At 35.4% G+C, this 27,856-nt stretch overlaps 1 protein-coding gene across 7 annotated transcripts; it reads right to left on the bottom strand.

Moving 5' to 3' along the window:
• Positions 1-1,950: 1,950 nt before the first annotated feature.
• Positions 1,951-25,127, bottom strand: LOC131440353 (2,3-bisphosphoglycerate-dependent phosphoglycerate mutase-like). Of its 7 annotated transcripts, none has more exons than XM_058611599.1 (4): positions 25,109-25,127; positions 11,537-11,743; positions 2,848-3,345; positions 1,951-2,621 (listed from the first exon to the last, which is right to left on the bottom strand). In XM_058611599.1, exons 2-4 carry the CDS (start codon positions 11,637-11,639, stop codon positions 2,461-2,463), a joined length of 762 nt encoding a protein of 253 aa, XP_058467582.1. In that variant the 5' UTR covers positions 11,640-11,743; positions 25,109-25,127; the 3' UTR covers positions 1,951-2,460. The 7 variants fall into 7 exon arrangements, with proteins under 7 accessions (XP_058467582.1, XP_058467581.1, XP_058467583.1 ...); XM_058611598.1 differs by lacking the exon at positions 25,109-25,127 and adding an exon at positions 25,018-25,035; XM_058611600.1 differs by lacking the exon at positions 25,109-25,127 and adding an exon at positions 24,743-25,011 and having other exon boundaries at positions 1,951-2,612.
• Positions 25,128-27,856: the final 2,729 nt, after the last annotated feature.

The following is a 27,856-nucleotide window of genomic DNA, read 5'->3' as shown; positions in this document are numbered from 1 at the left end:
TCAAGTCGCGACGGTTGCTCTCAGTATTCTTTTTTTTTTATTTCAATGAATTTCATGTATGGAGTTTTAGACACAATATTAAATGTTCTTCCACGTAAATTTGCGTAAGCTGCGACGCTCCATTTATGTGCATCTAATAAGATGTAAAATCACAGGGTTTTTTTTGAGTGTGTAGGTATCGATACTTTACCTTCCGAGTAGGATAACAGAGGTTTTTTGGCCCACTTTAGGATTGATTTTATTTTGGCCCACTTTGTAAAAATATCCACCAAATGTTGCAAAATCTTTGAAAAACCCTTCCGCAATAGTTAATTTAATGTGATTAGCTTCAAATTGATGAAATATATACACTTATCATTTACCTCACATCGATTAAATCCATAAAGTTTTTTAGGTGGGCCAAAATATATGAAGTGGCCAAAATACCTCTGTTACCCTACCATCCCTATGGCCTATGGTCGATTAACTGGAGTGATTTGCGATTTAATGTTTTTTGGTTCAAGTAGCGATGTTGCTATCCATCTTTTATTTTTTATCTCATTCGATTTCAAGCCATGTAATTTTCAAATCACACAGTTCTACATGTTTTTGAATATAAATTTATGTGAAATATGACGCTCCATTTATGTGCATCTAATAAGATGTAAAATCACAAGAATTTTTCGAACTGTGATAAGTTGTTTTTCACCACATTCAGAGTATTTGAATTAGCAGGACATTTCCGAGCGAACGCCAGGTAATTCAGCTAGCGAACATTGAACACGACTGAACATAAAATCGAAATTATTATGTTTCTGTAGCTTACAATGGAACCATATAAATGAAATTTGATATAACGGTATAACAAGCCAATTATATGCTCTAGCCCCAACCTTATGGAGGGATTCTACGTGTCAATAGGCTGCAAAGTCTGTTGAAACAGAATGGTCAAATTCCACAGATGGGAATGGAATGCCAACAACATTTACCGCCTGGCAAGCTTCTTGGGATAGAGATGATCTGGGACGGTGGATGCACTCAATTATTCCTAAAATATCGACAAAGGACAAAGGAGACTGGATGTGAGTAGGGATTTCATTCGTGTGATGTCCAGACTCATGTCCAATCACTACACGTTAGATGCACATCTCCATCGAATTGCACTTTCCGAGCCTAATCATTGTGCTTATGGCGAAGGTTACCGCGATATTGACAATGTCGTTTGGACATGCGTGGAGTATAGTGATGTCAGATCTCAACTAATAAATTCCTTGCGTACCCAAGGTAGACTGTCCAGTGTCCCAGTTCGCGACATTCTTACTTGTCGTGACGTTCCTTACATGAAACTTCTTTATCATTTCATAAAGACAATTGAAGTTTCAATTTAATAATTGACCCTTTTGAGGGTTAGTTCTGACTCCTACTGCGTCCATTAGTTCATCCAATAGCAAAATTTTAATAAAAATGATGTGCTGATAAAAACAAACTCGAAATAGTTTACGAAATCAACAACAAAATGTAAAAAATTTTCAGCTTATTTTGTAATTTATAGTAGTTAATCAGTTGGTTCAAATAATGTTCTTAAGTAGATTTAATAATAAATAACGAAATACCTAATATGATATTTAAAAAATAAGAAGAATATGTTTTATTAAACTCAAATCGTTGTGACTATATTAGTATTATATTAGGATAAGAATTCTATGTAAAAGTGATGCTACGGCGAAGAAAAACTTATGTAAATTGCCTTAAGAAATAAACGTATTTATGGAAAAAAAATGGAATGCCAAGAACGGAATGTAGTGATTACAAGAAGTTAACTCGTTAAAATACTGTAGCATGCATTTCGCAGCTTTTATCGAAAACAACACTATTAGTGATAGCAGCAGTCAGACTGTACACCGCCATGTGAGTCATCAGCAGCTTGCATTTGCACAAGACACGGCTTTCTTTTTATTCCAAAACAACAAAATAGCTTTACTTTATATTCGATTCAAACGATGCTTCCAGCAATGCTTGTTCCGTCTACTGAGTAGTGATTAAACAAACAGCTTCTATAATGATTTCATTTACAAATAGAGATAAGTTATGAAGCGAACTGCGCCTGCTGTACCGATGAATGTACAATGTTTATAGGTGTAAATCAACCACCTGAGATAATGTTACAGCAGACCTAATATAAATAATAATACAGTAATCTGAATAAAATCAACAAGACTAGCATGCAGATGAATCTTTCTCTGGCGACATAGATTGAGCAGAGGGTACACTTATATGTGACAGTGTTTCATCGCGATTGCTCTTCCTCTCCATTAATTTGTAGGACAATAGTTTACAACCGCACATCAATAATTAACATTATCCTAAAACCATACAGTTGAATAAAACGTACACTTCTGAGAACAGCCTAGTCTAGAAAAACTTCCATTTCGTATTTAAAATGAGGTAGAATTCCTGTGGTGAAGTTTGTTCAGCATTCTTCTATTTTCCTATCGAAGCCACTTTTTCCATTGCCTTCAGTACAGCATCCTCATTGGCCAGGAATCGAATGCCACCGACCATTTTCATATTTTCGTCAAAATCGAATATGAACGGAATACTATTCGGAAGATTGAACTTCATGATATCCGCATCTGAAATTTCTATATTCATTAAAATGTTCAACATTGATATTAAATATTATAGAATCCCATTTTTATTCATTGCCGGTTAATTTACCACCACAAATGTATGCATCAGTTTGAAAAAAGAAATAAGAAAAAAAGTCCAGTTATTGTTAGCCATCACCAAATCTTGGGGAAAATGATAAATAGTAGTATTGATGATCTGAAGTTTCGTGAAATTTGATTTTATTCTATAACTTTTTACCTTGAATGTGTTTAACCAATCCTCGCAAACTGGTTCCATGAGCAACCACCAGGACTTTTTTCCCAGCACGCACTTCTGGAATGATCGTATCGGACCACTCAGGAACCACCCGCTGCATGGTCGTTTCCAGCGTTTCCGTTAGCGGAAAGTCTTTCTCATTAATGTGGCGGAAATTGGGATTGTTCTGGATGGCGCTGAAGTACGGATTGTTCCCATCGATCGGTGGAGGAGGTATGTTGAAACTGCGCCGCCACAGTTGAACTTGTGGTTCACCATAAATGTCGGCCATCTGTCGTTTATTAAACCCGGTCAAGGCACCGTAGTGGCGCTCGTTTAAACGCCACAATTTGTGGACCGGTATGTGGGTGAGATTCAATTCCCTCAGAATGACTTCCAGTGTTTGATTGGCACGTCGCAGGCAAGAAGTGAACGCCACATCGAAGCTTATGTTTTCACGTTTCAGTGCCGCGGCGGAAACTTCTAATGCATCCCATTCACCTGGAAGTAGAAAATTAAATCGGGGTTAAATCATTTATGTCATAAAAGGTATACTTTTTGTAAGCCCGGAACACTGCATGTTCAGTATTTAGCCGATTACAAAGTTGGATATAATTCAACTACGGTTACCACCTACGCGGGACTCACCCGGGTCCAGAAGAATCTATCCGGCTGACGGACGTATAATAGTTGTGCCAAGTCGCAAAAGCGTTGCAAAAAAGTCCTTTATTCATTTTTTTTTGTTTTGCTGGGTTATAAGTTGTATTTTTACGACGTGTTCAGCCACTTGCGATTGAATCAATTCCAAAGTTACTACTATTTGTTGGTCGAAGAACGACGGAGGGACTGCTAATCGTTGGTCTAATGAAAAATCACAACACGTTCCGATTTTGGGTGTGTGTATGAACATGGGTTTGAGTGTTTGTTAGAAATTTTATGTAAATTATGCGGGTACAGGTTTTTGTGGACATTCTGATTTGGATCCGAACCAATTCTAGCAATATGTTGTGATCCTGATCGGCGCACGTATGTTTGGATGAAACACACTGACACCCGGGATTTACTAATGACTCAAAGTTGGACTCAAAACCAAGGATGGCTTTTATCGTATCAAAGAACGTTCACTGGCAACTCTTCTACGATTGAATCAGTGCCATCAAAGAGAGTTGGAAATCATCGCAACAACAAAAACCCGGCATGGCTCATTTCACATAGAATCGACACCAGTGCGAGAGCGAATTTCTCTCAATGACATTTCTGAGAGTCAAAGGTTAGCACGCTGCTGTGGGGATACTCTCTGAAGCAACAAACGGTCGCTTATTCTCGTTTCGCGATCCGATTCTATACAGACAGTTGATAATTGCGATAGAACCAATTTACTATTGCCGCTTAATTCAACTATGTGCATATAACCTTTGTATAAATTGTGTCTATGAAAATGTCTGTGAATGCTCCACACAAGGGTTTTGAAATATTGCAACCTAGTATGAGAATTATCAAGTTGAATCATCGATTCGATTTTCTGCGATAGTTGTCAACTTGCGATTCTCTCTTGGGAAATTCCATACAGCAACGATCATTATCAGACTGTAATTTTTCTAAGGGCCGTGAAATACTCAGAGTATGAAGTGGAGCGAAGGAATGTAGAAAAATATTCTCGCGGTTCATGCATTGAGAGACTCGAGTACTTGTGAGTCTTGTGACATCTTCTACCGGATTGAAAATGTTGTATACAATATAGATAGCAATATAGCAGCTTCTGTCAAATTTTCGGCAATCACCAACACTGCTCAAAACTGTTGTAATTCATTTGTCATATGGCCATACGAATCGGTTTGGGTTATGCTGGTTCCTGAATACCGGCTCTGAAAGTACCTTAAATTACCGTAAACTCTAAAGAGGAACTTACATATCATGGCATGTTCAATCGATTATCATACTTTTAGATTCAAATTTGATCCGATTTGCAGTTTCGACACTACAGAATAATGAGTGATTAAAATCTCTAATTGTCGCTTAAAACGACTGTCATTAAAATAATGTCATGAAAACTTAAACACCGAAGAATATTCATGCAAAAAACACATGCGGATTGATTGTCGGTAACTCCGGAACCGAAAGCTGGATATCAGTATAGTGACATTCGATTCATTCCACCATACACTAATATGATCTACAAATTTATTTACAATTCTCTATGAAAATTTAAATTTTGGGAAAAAATGTACCGGTAGTCGGACTTAGATAAAATTCAGTAGATCAATCATGGGACTATCAATGGTTTGTTTCGTTACAGACTCTCATGGTCTGCAAGCTAGAGAAATTACCTAGCCAATATAAAGTTTATGAAAAAAAAGTCTTGAAACTGACATTTTTACAATAAGCACGCTACCTCCGGAAGTAGGGTTTAAACCAAATGAAAATTGGGATAGTCTTATGATATCTTAGGACCTTTCATTTGAATCTAAGTTTGTGAAAATCGGTTCAGCCATGTCCAAGAAAAGTGAGTGACATTATTTTCACATATTTGGTGCAAATCACCCAGTAATTCCGGAACCGGAAGTCGGATCCATATAAAATTCAGGAAGTTTGTATGGGACCATAAGACCTTCTAAGTTTTTGAAAATCAGTTCAGTCATCTCCGAGAAAATGTGAGTGACAATATTTGTCACACACACAGCATTTGCTCAGTTCGTCGAGCTGAATCGAATGGTATATGGGCCTCGGTTGAAAAGTCGGTTTTAGTAGTGATTGTATAGCATTTCTATATGACAAAAGCTATTTATTACATGTCAACCAAAGATGACAGTTGATGTTCTCGGCAATGTCTATGTTGATTTATTCCTGCTATTTGGTTAAATTTTTCCAGGATCTTAATTGGGTAATGATACAACTAAGTTTACTGTGGAAATGAGCCATATTAGTTGACATGCTTTTTTAAAGATAAAAAATAGCTATATAATTCGCTCAGCCAGTGTCATATACCAATCAATTCAGCTTCTCCAACTGAGCAAATGTCCTTGTGTGTCTGAATGTGTGTTGTCAACAAAGAGGTCGAGATCTAGATAGAACGCTATTGAATGGTTTTAAGATAAAATGTTTACTTTTTGAGTTTTGGGAAGCTTTATGACAAGATTTTCAGTTTGTTGACAATATCTGTCACAATTGACCTTGTAAACAGAATATGTGTTTAGCCATAGATTGTTAAAATCAGTGGTGGCATTTCACTAGAGTGATACACCACCGAGAAAGATTCATTTCAACAGGAAAGAGCACTTCTTCTCAGTGTCGAATAGAAAGAATTTGAGTGTGTGCTTGTGGTTAAAGAAGCTGATGCGAGTGAAACACATTCTCTTCGCATGAATCACTCTCACGCGCTCTCGTCTAAATACACGCAAGTGAGCACTGATGCATGCTAGTGCACGGAAATGCCAGCGATATAGAATATAGAAATGCACCAAAAGATTACAATTCTCAAAAGGGAACTCACCAGAAAAATGATCACAGGGAATTAGGAAATGCTTCAGATACACTTTCAAGAAAATACAAATAGTACCACTTCACTTGAGCAGCAAATTTTTAAGCGTTAAGCGGTTTTAATAACATTGACATGAACTGTCCTAGAATACATTACTCTCAGATGAAATTAAAACATTTATACTGTAGGAATATCTATTTAACATATGGAAAACTTGTTTTACAGTTAACTGTTATATTCTTCTGCATACTTTCACTTACATAAAACGACCACTACGTAACTAACATAAATGACGTTCATTTACCATTGAAAATTTTCAATATGAAACGTTTCTGGTGATATAAAGAGGATTTTTGTTCTGCGTTTTGCTGTCTTCGTTCTCCGCCAAGTGACAGCATTTGAATACAACAATTTCGGTTACCTGAATGGTTATGACAAAATCAACAGATATGTTAGGCGTGAAACAACAATTGCAACATTGTGAGCGAACACTTCTATGATTTAATTGTTAAATTTATAGAAGGTAGCGTTGGTCTTGCTCTAAGACAAGACCTGACATCTGGGGGGCTGCTTTTGTTCCAAAATGGACCAGTTTCTGATTGGCTGATTTTGATGTTGCTACCTGCACATTGTGAACAGAAAAAACTTTTGCAGGGTACGCGAGCAATGATGCCAAGTATAAAGAAAACAAGTTTATTAAAATGTATAATTTTAGCTCACCAATGAAAATGAAAATTTTCTGAGAATGTTTCACTTTTTTTCAATCTCATTTGTAATAAATGTTTATAGTGGCAGCACTATGTAATTGAAATCTGCATCAAGCCGTTTTTCTTCTTAGTGAATTAAAGTGTAACCGAAAAAGATTTGTTAAATTAGTGTAAACTCGAAAGTGTGATTAATTTTTCGAGAAGAATGAACTGTTGTGTTCCACACTGCGGTCGCACTAAGCATTTCTATCCAAACCTGACTTTTTCCGGTTTCCAAAAGATCCGGTAATACGTCAACAATGGATTCAATTTTACGTTCAACATGAAATATTTCGTGTTTTGTCATCAGAGCTCAATTATTTGTTTTTAAGCATTAATATATAATAAAGAAATGCATTCACCAAAACATTTTTCATGTTTATTTCAAATCAAAAACCTAAAGTCTGAAAATTTAAATGTAATATTTTTCCCAGTATAGTTATTAAAAAATCTGTAAATATGGCTACACTGTAGCCGATACGTTAGTATTTATTCCACAGGGCGAAAATGACGAGAAGGATGATTCGGAAGGAATAATAAGAAGCCAGTTGTCAGGTCTTGTCTTAGGTCTTGTTATGACAATCTTTTTCGCAGTTGAAATATACATTTTAAATTGTTTGCCTTTTTAGTAGGATAATTCCTGACACTAATTTGGACCCATTTTTGACACGAATTTATTCAGGTTGTTTCGAGTAGCTCATAGAAGCATGCTTCAGCGTTTATATCACATATTCGGCAACATTTCTTAGACCAAGCATATCAGCAATAATTCATTTGAATGTGATCTGAAATAATTATACATTTAGAAAAAAATTGTCGTTAACATCATTTGTACAATCATATCTGTGAAAAATGTCAGCTGTATGAGAGTTTGTAAGGATCTAACAAATGTAAAAAAAACTCTATTTTAGAGAATTTGTTTAGAACTATCGCTCAAAAATGAATTCAAATGTTTGGCATAATACAAAACATCATTCGACCAACAATTTGTATTTTTTTCGCGGAAATATATTGAAAAATAAACCGGTGAAGAAGTATTTTGGAAGACGCTTCTTAGAAAACATGATTTACGATGTCCACTGTATCTCAGCGCAGACTAATCAGAAGTTAACAAATCAAAATAGCTTAGTTATAGTAGATGTTTTTCTAAATATTTCTTTTTAAATTTTTGGTGGTGGTGGTTGAAGTCAAAACTACGATTTTTCACGAAATAAAAAATCGCCATTTTGTAACTGTAAAACCTTCTCAAAGTAACAAAAAAAATGAAAAAAAAACGTTGTAGTCTGGTATTTTACATGTAGAAAGTGTGTGCAAAATTTGAAAAAAAAAATTCGTAAAGTAGTTTTCGAATGACAATGGACAAGGACTTTCAAAACCTGCTTTCGAGAAAAACGCGTTTAAGCTTTTTGACCTGTGCGTTGAGCTCTTGCATCTTCGCAGTATGAGAAAAGAAAAGATAAAGGCACATAACTTCCAGAGTTTTGTTTCGATATGCTTGAAAATTTTACAGCATTCTCTTGAAATGTTTTACTATAAAACAATACAAAGCAAATAATAAATGATTTTTTAAAATATAAATTATTTTTCAAAAGCCCTTTAAGCACTGTGCCGTTAAACAGACTTTGTCAGCTTGGAGCAAAATCAATATTCAGTTCAGCAACGCCATCGCACGGCATCACATTCAACATATCATGTCAATTGTAAGGGTGTGCTGTGCTGCTATTTTGGCGCGCAGGAATTTGACATTTCTTTTCCCTACTTCTATGTACGAGATTCAATGCAAACTCGCCTGATGGCGCCATGCTCGCAAAAAGGATGTTTCCAATGATTTGTTCGAGAAATGTGAAGGCTGGATATCTTGTTAATATGATGTCTTTGCTTTAAATTTATATTAATCAATAAAAAAGGTACTGCTGTCAACAAATGTTTATTTGTGCTGATATATCAGTAGAATGAGAATGTTTGTTAGTTGGACTGTTTTAAACTCGTCAAACGATGAAAAAATTACCAATACCCTGTATTTGCATTTATTTATTTTTTTTATAAGTCCCGGGCCTAACACATAGATGTCTAGTTTTATTGCAGTCACCTTTTTTCAGTTAATACTAACCTTTAAAAAACAGCTGTTAAAATTTCATGATATTCTATACATTAGTTCGCGCATTATTGAGCTAAGAGTGACGCTACTTTTGTTATTTTCAGAACAATGGATCAAAACCAATTCCGTGTTTCAACTTTACATTGTTTCTTGAAGGAAAAAATACCGCGGTAACACCAGAAAACATAAAGAAATTCCACCAAATCGTTATGAATAATCGAAAAGTGAAGTTATGTGAGTTAGATCAAAAGAATGTTTTGGCTTTACATTGCATGAGGATTTGACTATGAGAAAGCTCTGTTCAAAGTGGGTGCCACGTTTGCTCACTGTTGACTAAAAACGAGAACGTGTTGATGATTCTGACCAGTATTTGGCCATGTTTAAACGTAACAAACCGGAATTTTTGCATCGACATATGACAATGGATGAAACATGGATTCATCACTTCACTTCAGAATCAAAACGATCGTCAGCTGAGTGGACAGCAACTGGTGAACCTCGTCTAAAGCACAACAATCGGCGGGAAAGGTTATGGCCTCGGTATTCTGGGATGTGCGTGGTGTAATATTTATCGACTATCTTGAAAAAGGAAATACCTCAAACAGTGAATATTATATAGCGTTATTGAAGCGTTTGAAGGCTGGAATTGCAAAGAAACAACCGCATATGGCAAAGAAAAAGAAATTGTTTCATCAAGACAAAGCTCCGTGTCACAAGTCAATCAAAACAATGACAAAACTACATGAATCGAACTTCGAAATGCTTCCACATCCACCGTTTTCGCCAGATTGGGCTTCAAGCAACTACTGGCTGTTCGCACACCTGAAATAAATAAATCCCTGTTTGATTTAGATACAAGGTTTGATTTAGCCAAACGAAAAATGTATTTGTTCCGGCTGATTTTATTGTTCCAATAACCAATTCCAATTCCAGTTGAGTTGAGAGTTGATGTTCTCGACAATGTCTATGTTGACTTAATCCTGCTATTTGGTTCAATTTATCTAGGATCTTATTTGGGTAATGATACAACAAAGTTTACTGTTGAAATGAATCGTATTAGTTTTATTTCCTCTAAACCAGATCAATTTTTTCCCGCGCGAATAAACCTGAACATTTCTTTCTCCCGCGAATAAAGTTTGTGCACATTTTATGAGTAAAATTTTACCTGCTTCTTCCATTTTGTAAGGGGTTTTCAACAATTAAAACGTATGTATTGATAATTGATAATATTTCTGAAAATTGCATAATATTACATAACACATTTTGTTTACAAAAAATATTTCACGCAGAGATCTTGACCGGACTGATGAAGCACCAAATTATTGGATTATTTTAAGAACTTAAAAATGAATACAAATTGAAATAAAATTTGTTCAAAAATTACCTTGCAAATCAGTTTGAAAGAGATCATTTTATTCTTAAAACAAACAAAAATGTATGATTATAGCAAACATAAGCACAAGTTGAAATAGCTAAATTTAAGTTCATTCATTCCAACTAAAAGCTTTGTAAATTTAAAGCGCTACAATTATCACCTTTAACTAGAGTTCGTTCATTTAAAACTGATGTTTCATATTATGAAATTGTTTGTCAAAATTTATCAAGATTATTTTTTATTAAGATATTGACTGAAACATAGTTTGTTTCATCCACTGACAAAAATTAACTATCATGTAATTTCAAGCAGCAATATTTGCTATATCTAACTTTTGTCATTATTTCAATAAAAAAGTTCGTTGTGTGAAACACAAGTTTTGTTATTTTTACATTCTTTTTTCTCTACACGGAAAAGCCAGCGATCGCAAAACAACTAAAATATTAGTTTTTTTTCTGAATTTGGTATGTTAAAATTTGATACAACTAATCGATAAGTTAGTTAAATCAACAACATTTTAGATGAAACAACCAGGTCGTAGAACAACAATTGCAATATTGTAATTTTGTGATCTGCAGGTTCTCCATGAGAGCGTAGGACAATAGTTGTAAATTGTCGAACCACGAAACAACGATCAAGCTTGTCTGCAACTATTATAATTCACTTAAATACCACATATTCACAATTTCAATAAAATGATCCGTCAAGCTAAGCCATTCGGAGTTCCACGCGTTTCGTTAACATAAATTACCGATGGCACGATTGTGCCTGCACCAAACATACAAAATTGGGAGCTATACATATAAATATTTTTCACAAATCTTATTTCCAAAGCCATCACATGATAATTCTGTTTGCATGGTTTCACTAATCATGATCAACGGAGATGCATATAGTAATACGAGCTTGTATGAAGCATGAGGACTATAGGACCATATCGTGTTGAGTTTAGATAATTTTTGAAAAATGAGATCACCCACGATATCGAAACTTACCTTCCTCGCTGAGTCCAACGTCATGCCACCCGCAAAAAAGATTCATTTTATTCCATTCACTTTCGCCATGGCGCACAAACACAACACTGTACTTCTTCGCCATATTCACGTTCTAGGAAGTTATTAGAAGACTTGATTTGGTCGAACGTTTTCTGTTCTAAGCAAAGTGTTTCACACTTCACTAATTTTATCACTCATTGTGGCTCACTGTCGAAAAAAAATACGAAACACTTAACAAACTTCATTCATCAAAATCTGTACGTTTTATTGCAGCTATATAAAAAAAACAACTACCCCAGCTGTGGCTGTCAAGTGACTGAAAAATCTTGTAGATTCGGGAACCTATAAAAACAAACCAGTGCGATCGCTGTTTACCCAATGCTCTTGTTTACCCGCAATAAGCTAATTATTGCCTCTATCTCTACTGGGCAGGGATCGAGGCAGCTCTACTTCACGTTTCCCTGCGTGTGGCAGACAGCAACAGTTTGTCGTGGTGTCCCTACCGTTACTGGGTCGTATCAGACGGGAGAGCTACTCGTATATGTGGGAGAACTTACAATGAACAGCTCACTCCGATAAAGTTTAAGACGCATGATAAATTAAACTACCTGCAACGCCATGACTCAAAGCGGATCTGGACCAAAAATTTGATGCAACGAAGAGATAGGATACACACAATCCTCCATTTACGACGTTGTTTTTCACGAAATAATTTCCTAATAACGAATTCTTCTTTTACAAACCTCATCCGTAAACGGAGTTTTGTACGTAATACGAAAATATAGAGACAAATCAAAATGTGAGTTTGTTTATCGTTGTATTTGTCTTGAAGAGCAAAACAATTGTTTCAATGGCGTGCCGCCATTTCTACACCTCGATTTCTCCTTATTCTTAGAAATGACTTTAGTCTCAGCGATAAAATAATCATTCGATAAAAATGACTTTCCAGCAAGCTTCTCATTTAAATCTGAGAATAGGAAATAGTCTCTGGGAGCTAAATTTAGCGAATATAGTGGATGTGGTAGCAATTCAAATTTACGCTAATAGAAGTAACCATCGATAATTTATTTTAAAAAATTATACATTTTTTTAATACAGTAGAATGAAATGGAATTTATTATTTAAAAAAACTATTTAATTATTTCCACCAACTGCTCAAAAAAGTAACTTTTGGGGTCAAACGTGATTCTAAATATGCTACAGAAGTCAATATAATTTATTTATATTAGTACCTATTTCAGATTTCAGTTACATCAAACCATAAATCAAGTAAACCTAGATTTCCCACTGTACGGAGACACTGACAGCGCTTCTAGTGAGAAACGGGTGAACTTTTTTTTCCATTAGCTAATGTGGTTGTATTAAATGGGCAGTCAACTTCATACATACATTTTAGGAGCATTTACGCACCCATTTTGCACCAGACGACATTTTTGGTGTCACGAGCTGCTCAATTATATTACTATTTCTCTGGGGAATCTAGATGTATGTTATTTATAACCTTTTTTTTATTTGGAAGAAATTGATGATAATAGAAATTATCTTCTTGGCATTCAACATTTAAATATGATTTAGGGCATATGGCCGCCACGACTATTTTTCACAAAGGTCATTCTGGAGGTCCAATTTTCGATCACTTTTTCACAGCAATAAACAGTACATTTATAGGGATGCATCGGTAATTCTTGAACGGCATGTGGATTGCACCAAATATAGTAATTTTGTTCTTTATGGTGGTTTTTAGTCTGACAGATAGGTCCAGCCACACCTTTTTCAGACTATTCATGATCTGGACTAAGAGCACTTCAGCCGATTTCGAGAAAAGTGATCTCACTAAGATAAGTTTCGAGCTATGGATTTCTACTAACAGATGGGTTCTAGAGCCGTTTGTCAAACCAGTAGAATATTGTGATATTTTTGAGAACAATTAGAAAAACTTTGAACTCGTGATTGTATAAAAGAAATCAGCAATTTTTCTCTTGTTCTCCAGGAACTTCTTTTGCAGGAATAATCAGGCAACAATTCTTCCTGCAATCGCTCCTAAATCGCTCATTATTTTCTAATCGATAACGTTTACTTCAGTGAGAACTTTTATGCAAACTTTCAGGAGGTTTCAGTGGCGTATGCTTATGGCAGTTGAAAACAAATTGCTGTCTCCAGAGATGCAAGGTTCACAGATTAATCTGAGTTTTTTATTGACAGATTTGCTCGACGTACAGCTCGCGATTTTTTTCTAATGTATCCATGATACGAAATGAGTGCAATAAAAAAATCCCATTCATTTCATTGTATTGAGAATCACCAGCAAATATCAATTCCTCTATCTTTAGTTTTCTCCTACTACGAACTGTTACATCTGATATAATCAGTGCACAACCCATAGATATTCCCACGAGACGCCACTGACGATACCATTGCGGTACAAGTATTTATGTCACACTTACTGTCACTTTTTAAAAATGGATTTCAAATCCAGAGAGCAGCATTTATGTCAAATCAGCTTTTTTTTCAAAGAAGGACGATTCTTACAAAACTAAACAAACCGAGTTTTTCTCACCTACTACTAAATGCTTCATAATCCTACACTTTTGCCTAAAAATTCGGATTCTATAAAAATCTCAATCTGAGTAATACAAAGAACTATAAAGGGCGAAACTGTCATTCCATTTGTTTACGTAAATTTCGCTCTGCGTGTTCCATGCAAACGATACTTTAATTGCTAGAAAGGAAGGGCAAAACTATTTATTTTTATTTATTCTAGATGGTTTTCGAACCTTTTACTACTGGAAATAGTAAATGAGACGATAAAATTACCCGCAGATTTTTCTTAGTTACGAAAACCAACCAATTTCACGAAAAATGTGCAAGGACGTAACACCCTAACTCACACAGGAAGCATAAAAATAAACAAATCGAAAAAGGGTGAAATTCTTTTTATGTTGATTTATTCAGAGGGTATAGAAGGAAAGTGGTAAAATTTGCATGCCTTTTAGTGATAAACCAACAGATCATCTGTTCGATACCGAACGCATAATGCAGGGAAAAAATTACTCATGTCTTGTCTTTTCCCAAAATGATTGTTTTGTCATACATTCCCGCTCCCATATTCCCCACTGAACTCAAATTTAATCCAATAGCTTGTATCTGTTCCCTAAAATTCACACGCATTGATCATGTCCATTCATGTCCGCACAGGAAAGTCTCCCCATACAAGCATTCTCTGCTAACACGCAATTCGTGTTGTTGTATTGAAAGGGGGTGGGGCTTAATCCTTGCTGAATGAATGCACACGTCGAACTGAAAAATAATATATAAGAAATCGTTTCACGCACTAAAATTCATTATTGTTGTAACCATTGTACAGTAAACATCGCGAAATAAAATTAAAGAGTTAAACCTGGAATTTCTTTTCTGCCACCGAAAGAACACCATTTGAGGTTTGGTATCCGCTGCTTGAGTGAGAATTCCGATTGCTGCTGCTTTTGAGCCTGTCGCCATCGAGTATAGTTCGTTTCAGCGTTCCGAGTCGCTATCGAACTTCGTCCATCCGTTCTGGAGCACCGCCGAGAGAACCACAAAAATTTGTCTATCGATCCGATCCTCAATCAGACCCTACCCAAGGTAATCTGTTGTGGACACCGGTTCGAACTGTACGGACAATTTTAATTCTCTGGTGTGTTGGTGTTAGCCGTAGCGGAATTAGATTGCCCACTGAAGAGATTTGTTCCTGTGCCATTATCCCTACATTGTACGCCGTACATCATCTACCAATCAAAAATTGATCTGAGAATATACAATAATTTCTAAATATAATTTGAAACCAAAGTCGAAACATTCATCGACATTTTTCTCCATTTGCTGTCAATGTTAGATTCGTCCTTTTTTGAAAAACAGCTGAAATGTAGTTTTCACTCAGTACAATAACAGCAAAAAAAAAACAGTACAATAACAGCAAAAAGTAGTATTTTTTCGCATGGCTAGGTGCTACACTCAAAATAATAATCATGTTATAATTACGTGAAAAGTTATGTGAATATTTTCCACCCTACTTTTCACGTAGGTTTTAATAGACTGGCATTTTAGCTGTTTAATGCATAATCCAGTAAAAGTTACGTGTTTCATAGGTAAAATGTAATGTACTGCTCATATCACATTTATCTATCAGTTCATATCAAATTTAGATACCAAAGAATCACTATTTTATATATTGGTTGAAGTCAAAAGGGAGATTTCAGATTTTTATATAAATCTACAAAATGAAAAATGCCATGGAAAATCAAACATTTATTCTAGAAAATAAGCATAGAATTTTAAATAAAAATAAAAAGCAACTAATAACGTCGTGGGATCTCTAATCGACAAGCCTCCAGAAATCGTTATGTTGTCACTTCCATCCAACCGAAGCCGAAGTCGAGATCCGAGAACTCCCACAACACTACCGATGCAGGTTGAGGTCCCATTACATGGGTCCAGTGTCTCTAGTTTCATACCGATTTTGAACTCGTTGTTCGGTGGACCAACGGTCTGTTTGAAGCATTCGGCAGGAGCGGGCACACTTCCGGGCCCACGCAGGCACTCGGTTCAGTCGAACCCATGGAAACTTTCATACTAGAATGAACCGATCGATGTAGTAAAAAATTGCAATTAAATAATATTTCTCGCAAATATTTACACTACTCACACTTTTAGGGCCAATGGTCAATTCACGTAAACCTTATGTGATGACTCTATTGATTTTAGAGGCTGTTCGTATAACATTCATTTTCGTCACGTAAAATATTCAATTTGACATTTGAAACCAGTTTACGTGATTTTTCAAGTTAATCAAACGTGAATTTTTATTGAGTGTGTGATCCTACAACCACTAATAATAAATAGCGGAAGATGAGGCACACATACTTTCATTTTTTTGAACATTTTACCCCATAACTCCGTAACCAGAAGTCAAATCCAAATAAAATTCAGGAAATTAGTATGGGACCTAAAGAGCTTTCATATGAATCTAAGTTTGTGAGCAACGGTTTAGCCATCTTGAAAAAAGTTTGTGCACATATTTTCACAAGTTTTCGCACATTTTACCCCATAATTCCGGAACCGGGAGTCGGATCCAAATAATATTCAGGAATTTTGTATAGGACCGTGAAACCTTTCATTTGAATCTAAGTTTGTGAAAATCGGTTCAGCCATCCCCGAGAAAAGTTAGTACAAAAAAACGTTACATACACATATACGCACATACACACACATACACAGACATTTTGCATACTCGACGAACTGACTCGAATGGTATATGACACTCGGCCCTCCGGGCCTCGGTTCAAAAGTTGGAATTCGCAGTGATTGCATAACCTTTCTATATGAGAAAGGCAAAACGCTCAAAAACAATATCGGTTTTATTATTCCCATTTTTCGTGTAATATAGGGTGATTTTTTAAGAGCTTGAGAACTTTTTTAAACAATAAAACGCATAAAATTTGCAAAATCTCATCGGTTCTTTATTTTAAACGTTAGATTGGTACATGACATTTACTTTTTGAAGATAATTTCATTTAAATGTTGACCGCGGCTGCGTCTTAGGTGGTCCATTCGGAAAGTCCAATTTTGGGCAACTTTTTCGAGCATTTCGGCCGGAATAGCCCGAATTTCTTCGGAAATGTTGTCTTCCAAAGCTGGAATAGTTACTGGCTTATTTCTGTAGACTTTAGACTTGACGTAGCCCCACAAAAAATAGTCTAAAGGCGTCAAATCGCATGATCTTGGTGGCCAACTTACCGGTCCATTTCTTGAGATGAATTGTTCTCCGAAGTTTTCCCTCAAAATGGCCATAGAATCGCGAGCTGTGTGGCATGTAGCGCCATCTTGTTGAAACCACATGTCAACCAAGTTCAGTTCTTCCATTTTTGGCAACAAAAAGTTTGTTAGCATCGAACGATAGCGATCGCCATTCACTGTAACGTTGCGTCCAACAGCATCTTTGAAAAAATACGGTCCAATGATTCCACCAGCGTACAAACCACACCAAACAGTGCATTTTTCGGGATGCATGGGCAGTTCTTGAACGGCTTCTGGTTGCTCTTCACTCCAAATGCGGCAATTTTGCTTATTTACGTAGCCATTCAACCAGAAATGAGCCTCATCGCTGAACAAAATTTGTCGATAAAAAAGCGGATTTTCTGCCAACTTTTCTAGGGCCCATTCACTGAAAATTCGACGTTGTGGCAGATGAAATTATCTTCAAAAAGTAAATGTCATGTACCAATCTAACGTTTAAAATAAAGAACCGATGAGATTTTGCAAATTTTATGCGTTTTATTGTTTAAAAAAGTTCTCAAGCTCTTAAAAAATCACCCTTTATATTTACTTTTCAGAAAATCATATCCCATGACAAGTAAGAAATGTAAGAAACGAAATATATCTGGTTTGTATAGCAATGAACCTGAATATACTTCTAATTTACACCAAAATGCGTAAAAATACACGTACACACTTAAATTTTTTAGCTGAGTCTCGGCAAAAAAATGCCGAGATTCGCACAGCCGAGTAATCAGCAATCATCTCGGCAAAAATAAAATTACTGAGCGTCTCGGCATCCTAAAATTTGACAAACGTCAAATATTGCCGAAATCGTCAGCATAAGATTTACTGTTTGCTCAGTGAAACGTTCACTGAATATTCGGCAATCCAATAAAACGAAAAAATGAAAAAAATAAATTACCGAATCATCAGTAATTAAAAATCTAGTCAATTAATTTTGTTTGTATTTTCTCAACATTATAAACACGCCATTCAGGATAAAAAATTCATTTTATTACAACTTAAAGGAGGCTTACAAATTTGTTGCCAGTAGTGCTTAAAGCCTACCTGAAAACATGTAGCATAAATAAAAAGCGGCGTTTCCAGATGCGGCCACCTCGAGTCGAGCTGGAAATATGAAAATAAAAATATATATTGATTTTTGGCTTACAAAAATGTTCAATATTTAATGATGCATATACGGTATTGTTCAAAAAATAAACTTACTTTGATCTATTGAATTATTCCATGCATTGGGTTATTTTTTCGCATACCCTTCAAAGTTTTGTCTCGAGAACGCTTTGAGCCCCGTGTTGGGTGTTTTTCCCTTATAATCGCGAGTGCTCTGATAAAGTCGCTTTTTATAAAGCGAAACATGTCACTATATTTATTCAATATTTTTACTTGCAAGTGGTTCTACGCTTCTTCGAAGATTATCCATTTTTTCACTCGAGAATTTTCTTAGAAAATAATCGCACAATGCGAAGCGAAAATGTAACGCGGCAATAAATGACAGCTGTCGTGCTGAATCTCGGAAACAGCTAGCGCATATTCCGAAATCTCGGCAAACGTCTCTGCTGATGTCGGCATATCTGTTGTTTACTGATAAATTCAGCAAGCAATTATGCCAAATTTCAGCAAAGTGAAGCATTTTACCGAAATATCAGTGAATGCATTTAACGAAGCTCAGAAACATGCGTATTGATTACTGAGCAATCAGCAAATTTACGTGTTGCTGATCAGTTTCGGCATTTTATTATGCCGAGCTCAAGAAATGGTTTTAAGTGTGTAAATGAATAGGGGTCTGGCCAGACCCATCAGTCAGACCGAACGTATAAAAATATCTGTCAGACGGAGGGTTAATGAAGTTGAAAGTTTATCACGACAAGATAATACTATAAAATTTTAGTGGCTATGAATTTTTCATATATCGAAAAACAAACAGAAAACAATTATTTCGATTGTTTATTTTCGATTTATTGTTAGCGCTCATTTCATTATGAAGATTATTTTTATTACGTAGCCAGTGAGCTTATGAGCCAATGCTCGGTTCTTTAAATTCGGATCTAATACAGATGATGTATTTGCAATTAAATTGAATTATCGTCAATGCTATCGTCTCATATTTATGGCGGCAATATGAACCGGTTTATGTGGGGCGAAATGCTTAAGATTTGGATTACAAGCGTGATGTATAAGTTATCAATTCAATGAATAATAATAAACAATCTTCCTTCTGGAAATTTTTTCATCATCTAAAAGCCAAAAGCTTTTTTTTTAATTTGAATGGTGCATTTTTCCCCGTTGTTATTGTACGTTTTGCCCCGTTATTTGATAAATGTTGACCTTGCCTCAATTTGCAGATACCTGTGACTTTGCGTAATTTAAAATGTATATTTTTCATGTTTTTCACGAACGGGTGTGTTTTGCTTTTGTACTTTTGTTTGTTCACATAAATTTCAAAGGAAATTTTTCAAGCCTTTCGAAAAATGAGATATTTCATGTATTTTTCAATGCACACAGCGAGTCTTTGTTCTAAATTATGCGAAATACTGAAGGTATTTTTTTGCATGAAATTTCATGTTTTGTTTTCTTTACAATCTCAGGAAAACCGTCATTGCCATTGCTAAAGCAGTTTTCTCCGCTACAACTTCATGAATCTTCAAGAGAAAAACATCAGTTTGTTTACAAAAATGTTTCAAACAAACTGATATTTTCCTTTTGAATTTCCGCTCAACTTTTGCGAAGAAACCTGCTTTTGCGTTTTGAAACAATGGCCGTTTTTCTAAGATTGTAAATTTCCCCTTTAAGATATACCAACATTTCCCTAGGGTGTACGTTTTACCCCATCTTCTTCTACCAAACCTTTCATTAAAAAACAACATGGTGTATAAAATTGTATATTTCATTTAGAAAAACCGTTTCCATATGTTTAAAATCGCACTTGACTTGTTTAAACAGGGTATGTTAAGCTATCAAAGACCGAAGCTTTTTAACTTTCATGTCTAAATATCTCGAAAACGAAGAAAGGTTATTTAACGAAAGAAAAATTTATTTCTTTCAATCTGTAGAATTATGTTGTAGTGTTTTACATTTTACAAATATTGGTAAATAGTTTCAACTGTAACTTTATTTTCTAATTTATACTAATCGAGTTTGCACCAAATGTAGACGAAGTAAAGGGTTGGAAAAAATATTCAAAAATATATTTCAGAGGTGTTTATCATTAATTTTAGTTTTTGGTTGATTTTATAATTCTTGAAAGTGTTCAATTTTTTGTTCAGTGTATATATTTCTATAGTGACCAATCGATTTCCTCCAATTTTGGACACCATTTTTGCTTTATTTATAGTTGCTGAGTTACCGTGCAAAAAAATGGCAAGTCTGCTGACTTGCTAATCATTTCTGGAATCGCTCATATTCAAGTGCTCGTGCAAAAATAATGATGCTATATTTTTCAATGTTCACTCTCATACTGTTTTTTGTAGCACCATGTTAGAATTCTCTCGACATTCATCTGTGGAGCATAACAGTCCACCAGAGTTGTTATGATGCGATAAATCTTCATATCTTTCGCATGTACTACTTTATAAGATGTGAGTCTGTCAAAGAGGTCGTTGATGAAAAATACAAACTATAGAGGTCCAAGATTGCTTCCTTGGGGAACTCCAGATGTTATGTTGAAACTTACTGAAAACAAAGACCGTAGCCTTACCGATGCATTACGATTTAAAAGTTATGAAAATACCCTGTTGGTTAACCAGTCGAAAGCCTTTGAAAAGTCTACATATACTGTATCGATCTGTTGACCTTTTTTCCAGTTTGCTAATAAGTGAAGACACATAGCTCATCAGATTTATTGTACGACACTGCCTAAAACCAGAGTGATGAGTCCTCTTCCGCGATATTGGAAACAATTCAAAACATTTAATCAAAATGTTGGCAGTGTCGTTAGCTTTCACTGAGATTGACAGGTCGTTTGCTCGTTTGGAACTGAGAGCTGTCATTCCAAACGAACAGCTATCGTCACTCTGGTTATAGGCACTCTAGTAGAGCGTTTTCTGACGAAACCGTATTGATCCAAAGATATTCGCCCTTATTCTGAATAACGACTGCTTCACAGCAGAGTAGAAATCCTATAAAACGATTTGAAGTTCTAACAGTTTTGCTTTGATCAATTGTATGTCGTTTTTGCCTCAGAAACTTGGAACTGATTCAGGGTAAATTTTTAGAGCCTAAGATTAATTTTTATTTTAAATGAGATGAACTCGGTTTACAATGAGAAAACCCTTTCGCTCAAACCGAAATCGCAGACTGGCAGAACCATAGAGCGACCACAAATTGCTACGTTACACATTCACATGAGAAACTTTACGCTATAAAAGGTGAGTGGATAGTGTCGGAGGCATAGTCGTTAGTTAGTTAATTGATTGTGTGAATTTTGCAACTTTTACTGCTTCGCTTCCCGAATTGTAACGGTGCTTCTATACTAAACCATGAGTTATTGACGACACATTAATTCTACCACGCAATTAACGTTTAACAAAATCAAACAATACAACAATGTTATCACGGGTAGATGAAAATAGCAAACGAAGATCTAAATAATAAGAAATTTTACCATCATTACTTGTCTTGATGTTTCTGTGCTAGCATAGCGATACTTGATATTTTCTTGATATTTCATCGAAAGAACCAAGAAATTGAAGAATTACTGTTTGGCATCACAATTAGTTATTTTATCTAATTTCGTAATTGACGAGATATTCCAATTTCATTAGGTAACATATAATTGATCCAGTAGTTCTGTCTTCAAATTGAATACATTTTTTTAGACTGCATCAGAATCAGATAGGAAAAATGCTTATGGCATTATGCTATTCTGAATGCTAAAATTTCCAATAACTGAGACATTCTTCATCTATAAATATTTTGTTCTTGCTTTGATATTACAATGGAAGAATTTTTATATTTTGTTGCAATTTTCTCATGCAGGCTTTGTTATGATTTTTGATATTTTAACTCTTATTTCGAACTTCAAATAATGTTTAGTTCTATCATTGAGATATTTGGTTTTAATAATAAATTTTGCTATTGGTTTGCAAATTACTTCTATACGGGATACATGTTTTTTTGTGGATTTACATACTCAATGGAAGAAAACTTCGGATAGTTGATAAGGAATATTTTAATGATTCTAAAAAGAACTGATTTCAAAAATTTATCCGATGATAAAAATTGTTGAGTACTTCTAGCCACCATCTATTTATCTACACCAGAACCTAAATTCTAAGCATTTAGGAAATGAAACTGGATTAAAGTACTACATTCGGAACGTAAGACTGGCTACGAATTCAGTTGCAAAATTCCGGTTCGGAATCCAGTTCTCAAGAACTCAGTTCATGAATTTAGTGCTAGAAATCTGGAACTGAACTCGTTTTCAGAATCCAGAATTCTGAATTTAATATTAAAACTGGCTTAATTTCCAAAATCTAGTTCCTGGAATGAAATTGATTCAGAAGTCAGTTCCAAAATTCTGGTTCGGAATTCAGATCTAAAATTTTGTTCCCGAATTAAATCTAAATTTCCAGAATTCACAATTAAATTCCAGACCGTTTAAGCTTGACGAAACCAATTTTCAGTTCAGTAACGCCATCGCACGGCATCACATTCAACATATCATGTCCATTGTATGGATGCTATGTTGGCCGCGCACGTTTTTGACAATTCTCTTCACTACTTCTATGTACGAAATGCGATGCGGACCAGAGATGCCAGATATTTTCATAGAAAATCTGTATTGCTTTAGATAAAAAATCTGTATTATTCTGTATTCACTAATAAAATGAAATTCTTACAACAAAATGATGCAAAAAGATTTTATTCCAACAGATTGTGGTTGTAGGAAGGTAGATTCAATCAGTCATTGCCGCACTCACAAGAATATTCAACGACGAAATTTCAGTTTTTTTAAATTTTTAATCCACAACAATTGAATTGTAATTCCATATATTTATCTAGCTTGAAATTGGTGATTTCATAATTTGAACGCCTAATATGCAACGTCAAGTCGGTTCATACAACTCTCAGTTTGACAGTAAAATTTCATGATGCCATTATTCCCTTGAATAAAGTACTGTCTCTAAACGTATATTTTTCCAATAAATCATCTTTTCTGTTAGTTTTTCATTTATTTGGCTTCTCCAATATATATTTCAACTCAGTCATTGCAAAAAAAATTGAATATCAGTTCAAATTGGTTTCAAATTATAATATAAATGGATTTCACAGATTTTCATATTAATTTGTGATTTTTCCGTTGATTGATAGACTTTTATCTCGTCACTGGAATCAAATACTAAAAGATAGCTCAGACAGAAAAGTTTAATTTTTTCTTCCTTTTTGTGAGATCTGTATAAATCTGTATAGAATAGAGGAAATCTGTATAAAATCTGTACTCTGTATTCAATCTGTATGAGCATTAAAAATCTGTATAATACAGATAAATCTGTATAAATGGCATCTCTGATGCGGACTCACCTGAGGGTGCCATGCTCGCAAAAAATTGCTCGGATGTTGCCAATATTTGTTCGGGAAATTGGATATCTTGTTAACACAATGTCTTTGGTTCTACCCATTTTTGTGCAGAGTAAATTTTTAAAAGGCGGCACATAATAAAGTAAGTCGACAAAACAAGTAACACAGAAATAGCTCATATAGTTTGATAGTACATTTTTTTACAAATAGTGCATAATAATTATTGAACTGTTAAAACAACAATATCCTCGAGCCGAGTTTTTTATCAATGTAGTACACAAGTAGTCGACTATCAAATTTTACGAAAAAGGTAAAATTATTTGTGAAATCATTAACAGCCAAAACAGTACTTTACTGACTCCGTGAACACCCAAATTCGAGCAGTGTAGTCGACACCACACTGGTGCAGTGCAGCGAAATAAACAAAAACGCCATTAGCAACACGCAGTAGTCGAATCGGGTATTCATTGATGAACATGAATAGTAGTAAAATTGAAGGAAATAAAGAGACAATGATCATTCATTGGCAAAAAGGTGGTAACACAATCATAACGTAACCCTCTGTATCTTACATGGACTGTATGCCATCAGCCGCCTGTGCTAATGACCTGATGTCTATTTTCAAGGTCAGATGAATGCATAACAAAGATTGTCTATATATCTTGTTCGATCTTATAACTAACTGGTAAGAAACAATATTGTCTCTTACAAAGTTGGATTATCCTATCTCCAAATAAAAATGGACATAGAGCACGGGTAAAGAACGCCACTGGATTGATCAAGTTTAATCTCGGTTTACAAATGCCGCTGCCGGGTACATTTTTATTTACGTACAGGTTGGATGAAAGAATTAAATCACCGCGATTTTCTACTCACGATTTTATCAGTCTGGTCTGGAATTGTCTTTCCAGACAAAACAATATACAAGTCCTATTAAACTACTGCGTAGCAGTGTTCAATTCTGAATCAATCAAAACAAACGCCATTCACGGAATTGGAATGCAAAGTATATTCTTAGCCGCTACCACACAACACTGTCACTGTGGATAAATCGTCTGTCGGAATCATCGATTTCCACATCTAACTTGCTTAATTGACCAATGAAAACTGACACTCGGTCGAATGGGAAAATCTGACTTTTCCTATTTCACCTCGTCGTTTGTGCTTCGACTCCGAACACATGTCACATTGCCGAGTAGCAAAACAAAAACATGATGCTCCGCATCGACATCCTCCTCTCACCTTACGATCGTCTTACACGACTACCTAAAAAAAAGAATAAATTATTCGGCAAGCAGTGGTTCAGAAAGCAACACAAAACATCGATCGACCAAAACAAATTGAAACTGCATTGCGATCGACGTGTGTATTGGTGAAAGAATCGGTACCCCTTGCATTTGGGTGATATCTTGTGCATTTATTCATTCCTTATTTACTTGTTCATTCATAAGTCGATTCATCAGAAAGCACTAACCCAGTGATTGTCAAACTGGCCCACAAGTCCATCCAGTTAGATAGCAAAATTTGCGTCTTAACATTTACACACTCAGATTTTGTGTTTACTGTTCAAAGAAAATTTCTATCAATTTTATATTGTGTATAGAAATTAAACAAATTCCCATTTCTAGATTGGACTTGATTTGATTCGAATAAAAGTCCTCGTGACCGTTTGACCGACTTTTATATTAGATGTGGATTTGATTTCCGGTTCCGGAAATAAAGTGTAGTGAATGTTACAAATCTCAATTCCGGCGGATTTTTTATAAATAGCGATATATTAAGAGGCGAATTCCTTAACAGCAATTGGCATCGATTTCTCCGAAAGCATTCAAATGAATAATAGCATTATGGTTCAATTGATTTTTTCCGGATTCGATTTGGATGAGTGCTGTAAATTCAAAATCGTCACAGAAAGTGACCGAGGTCTATTTTTACGCAGAGTATGCGTACCGCACAAAAACAACTTCAGAAATCCGCTTTTAAAAACCGCATAGCTTCGAAAATCCGCCTTCAAAAATCTCGACAGATGCGATGCGATGTTATCTCGACAAAAATTTGTTTAAAAAAATCGACTTTGGGATTTTTCATGTCAAATGTCCTAGAAACGCATGAAACTCCGAGATCTGATGTAATATCTAAAAATATATTTTGAAACATATCGAAAAATTTGTATCAGAGACAGGTACGTATTCAGAGAGGGGGCGAGGGACACTGGTCACTTCCCGAAATCAGAAACAGAAACAAAAGATGTTTGATATGAAGCGAACAGGATCAAAACTAAATAAAATTGAGGTTAAATGTAATGCAAAATAAACGACAACAATGAAAAACACTAAATTTTACTGGATGACCGGAAAGAGAAAGTGCGCGAGCTTATCATAGTTGGGCAAGATTTTGCTGAAGGGCAAGTTATCCTACATACTTATTTAAGACTAAAAAGACGAACGCAAGTGCACTTCAAGTACATGTTTGGCTGGATCTATTAATATACTCCAGAGAACAAAATGATTAACCGATAATGGATTGAAGTCGAACTTCGAAGCGGCTCGAATTCCTGAAAGGAAGGTTCAATGAGTCGGAAAGATCGTGATGCCGGTTGTCATAGAATACCATTGAAGGACTACCTGAAAGCAAGTATTAGCGTATATTGATAGAGCGATCAAGGGCTGAGGCCAGTAGGTCGCGTATAACCACGTGGCTCGTTCTGCGTATTACATTTCCCTCCATGATCTCTCGCAAATGTGCAAAATGGCTCTCGATGTGGCCGGGTGGCCAAGAAAGTTTTGATATTTTCGATTACAAGTTTGACTACACCACATAAAATCCAATAAAGCTACCGCTTGATTGTCAGCCTTGCTGAGCCAATTTTATTTCGTTTTATGTTTCGTTACGTTACCAGAAAGTAAGAGCAGAAAAAATGGCGCTTGCAAAGAAATCGACTTACCTTCACAAACATAACATTCACTTCATTTTTATTGCGACAACATATATGTTTTTATGCACCAATCGCTTCGAAACTTCGGACAGGACAGGACAGATTTTTTATCCATGCTTTTGAAGGCGAGATCTTCAATGAACAAGTTGAAAGACGGATTTTTCAGCTATGCAATTCTCCCTTCAGAAAAAAAGACTTTCCCGACCGTCAAAATCAATGAATCATTCTGAAATTTACGCAGAATAATCTAAACTAATTTTCTCAGAGATTGTCAGTTGTTTTTTTTATATTCATCACCGTCTCTGAGAAAATCAGATTTCAAGCGTGAAAATAACCCTCTAAAACGCTCGAAAACACACTGGCCTCAGCCCTTCAAGACCGAAATCGCGGTGAAAGGGCCTTACATGAAGCACATGAGCATCGTTACTTACTTTACTTTAATGGTGCACATCCCGTCTTCGAAATGAGCATCGTTACAATGGGTAAAATCAACGGTTTAGTGTTCCAATTAATTACTCATCCACCTTGTTCACCTGATTTAGCCTCTTTGAACTATTGTCTATTCCTAAACCTCTAGTCATCTCTGGGCAACCGATTTATGTTTCGTTTTGGAATTTTAGACCGCTACTTCCGGAACCTGATACCGAAACCTGTACAACCAAAGCGACTGAAATGGCGTTACAGTAAACGTTAAGAAATATAATACAGTAACCTTCTCTCGGTCACAGTTACAAATTTTATTTAAATACTTAATGATAATAGTTCCAGTGGAAAAGATTATAGCGTATGTTAAAAGCACCGGTAAAAAGCGTCTTCAGTAACATTATTTTTTATCTGAGGACCCCGAGCAAAATGAAATCCTAGGTACGGGTCTGGTCAGAGAGTTGACTTCAAAAAAATTCGGGATAGATCCCGATCTCTTCAGTTCACATTACTGAATCCTTCGGTGAAAATCTTATCTCTCATGTTATTTTGGAAATGAAAAAATGAGATTGTACGAGACACGTTCAATTCGCTATAATTCCTGTAATTTCCTGATGCTGAGCTAGTCTGTT

This window comes from Malaya genurostris, chromosome 1 (genome assembly GCF_030247185.1).
Source record: "Malaya genurostris strain Urasoe2022 chromosome 1, Malgen_1.1, whole genome shotgun sequence".
NCBI lineage: Eukaryota > Metazoa > Arthropoda > Insecta > Diptera > Culicidae > Malaya > Malaya genurostris.
This window is presented reverse-complemented; position numbering and strand designations above follow the sequence as displayed.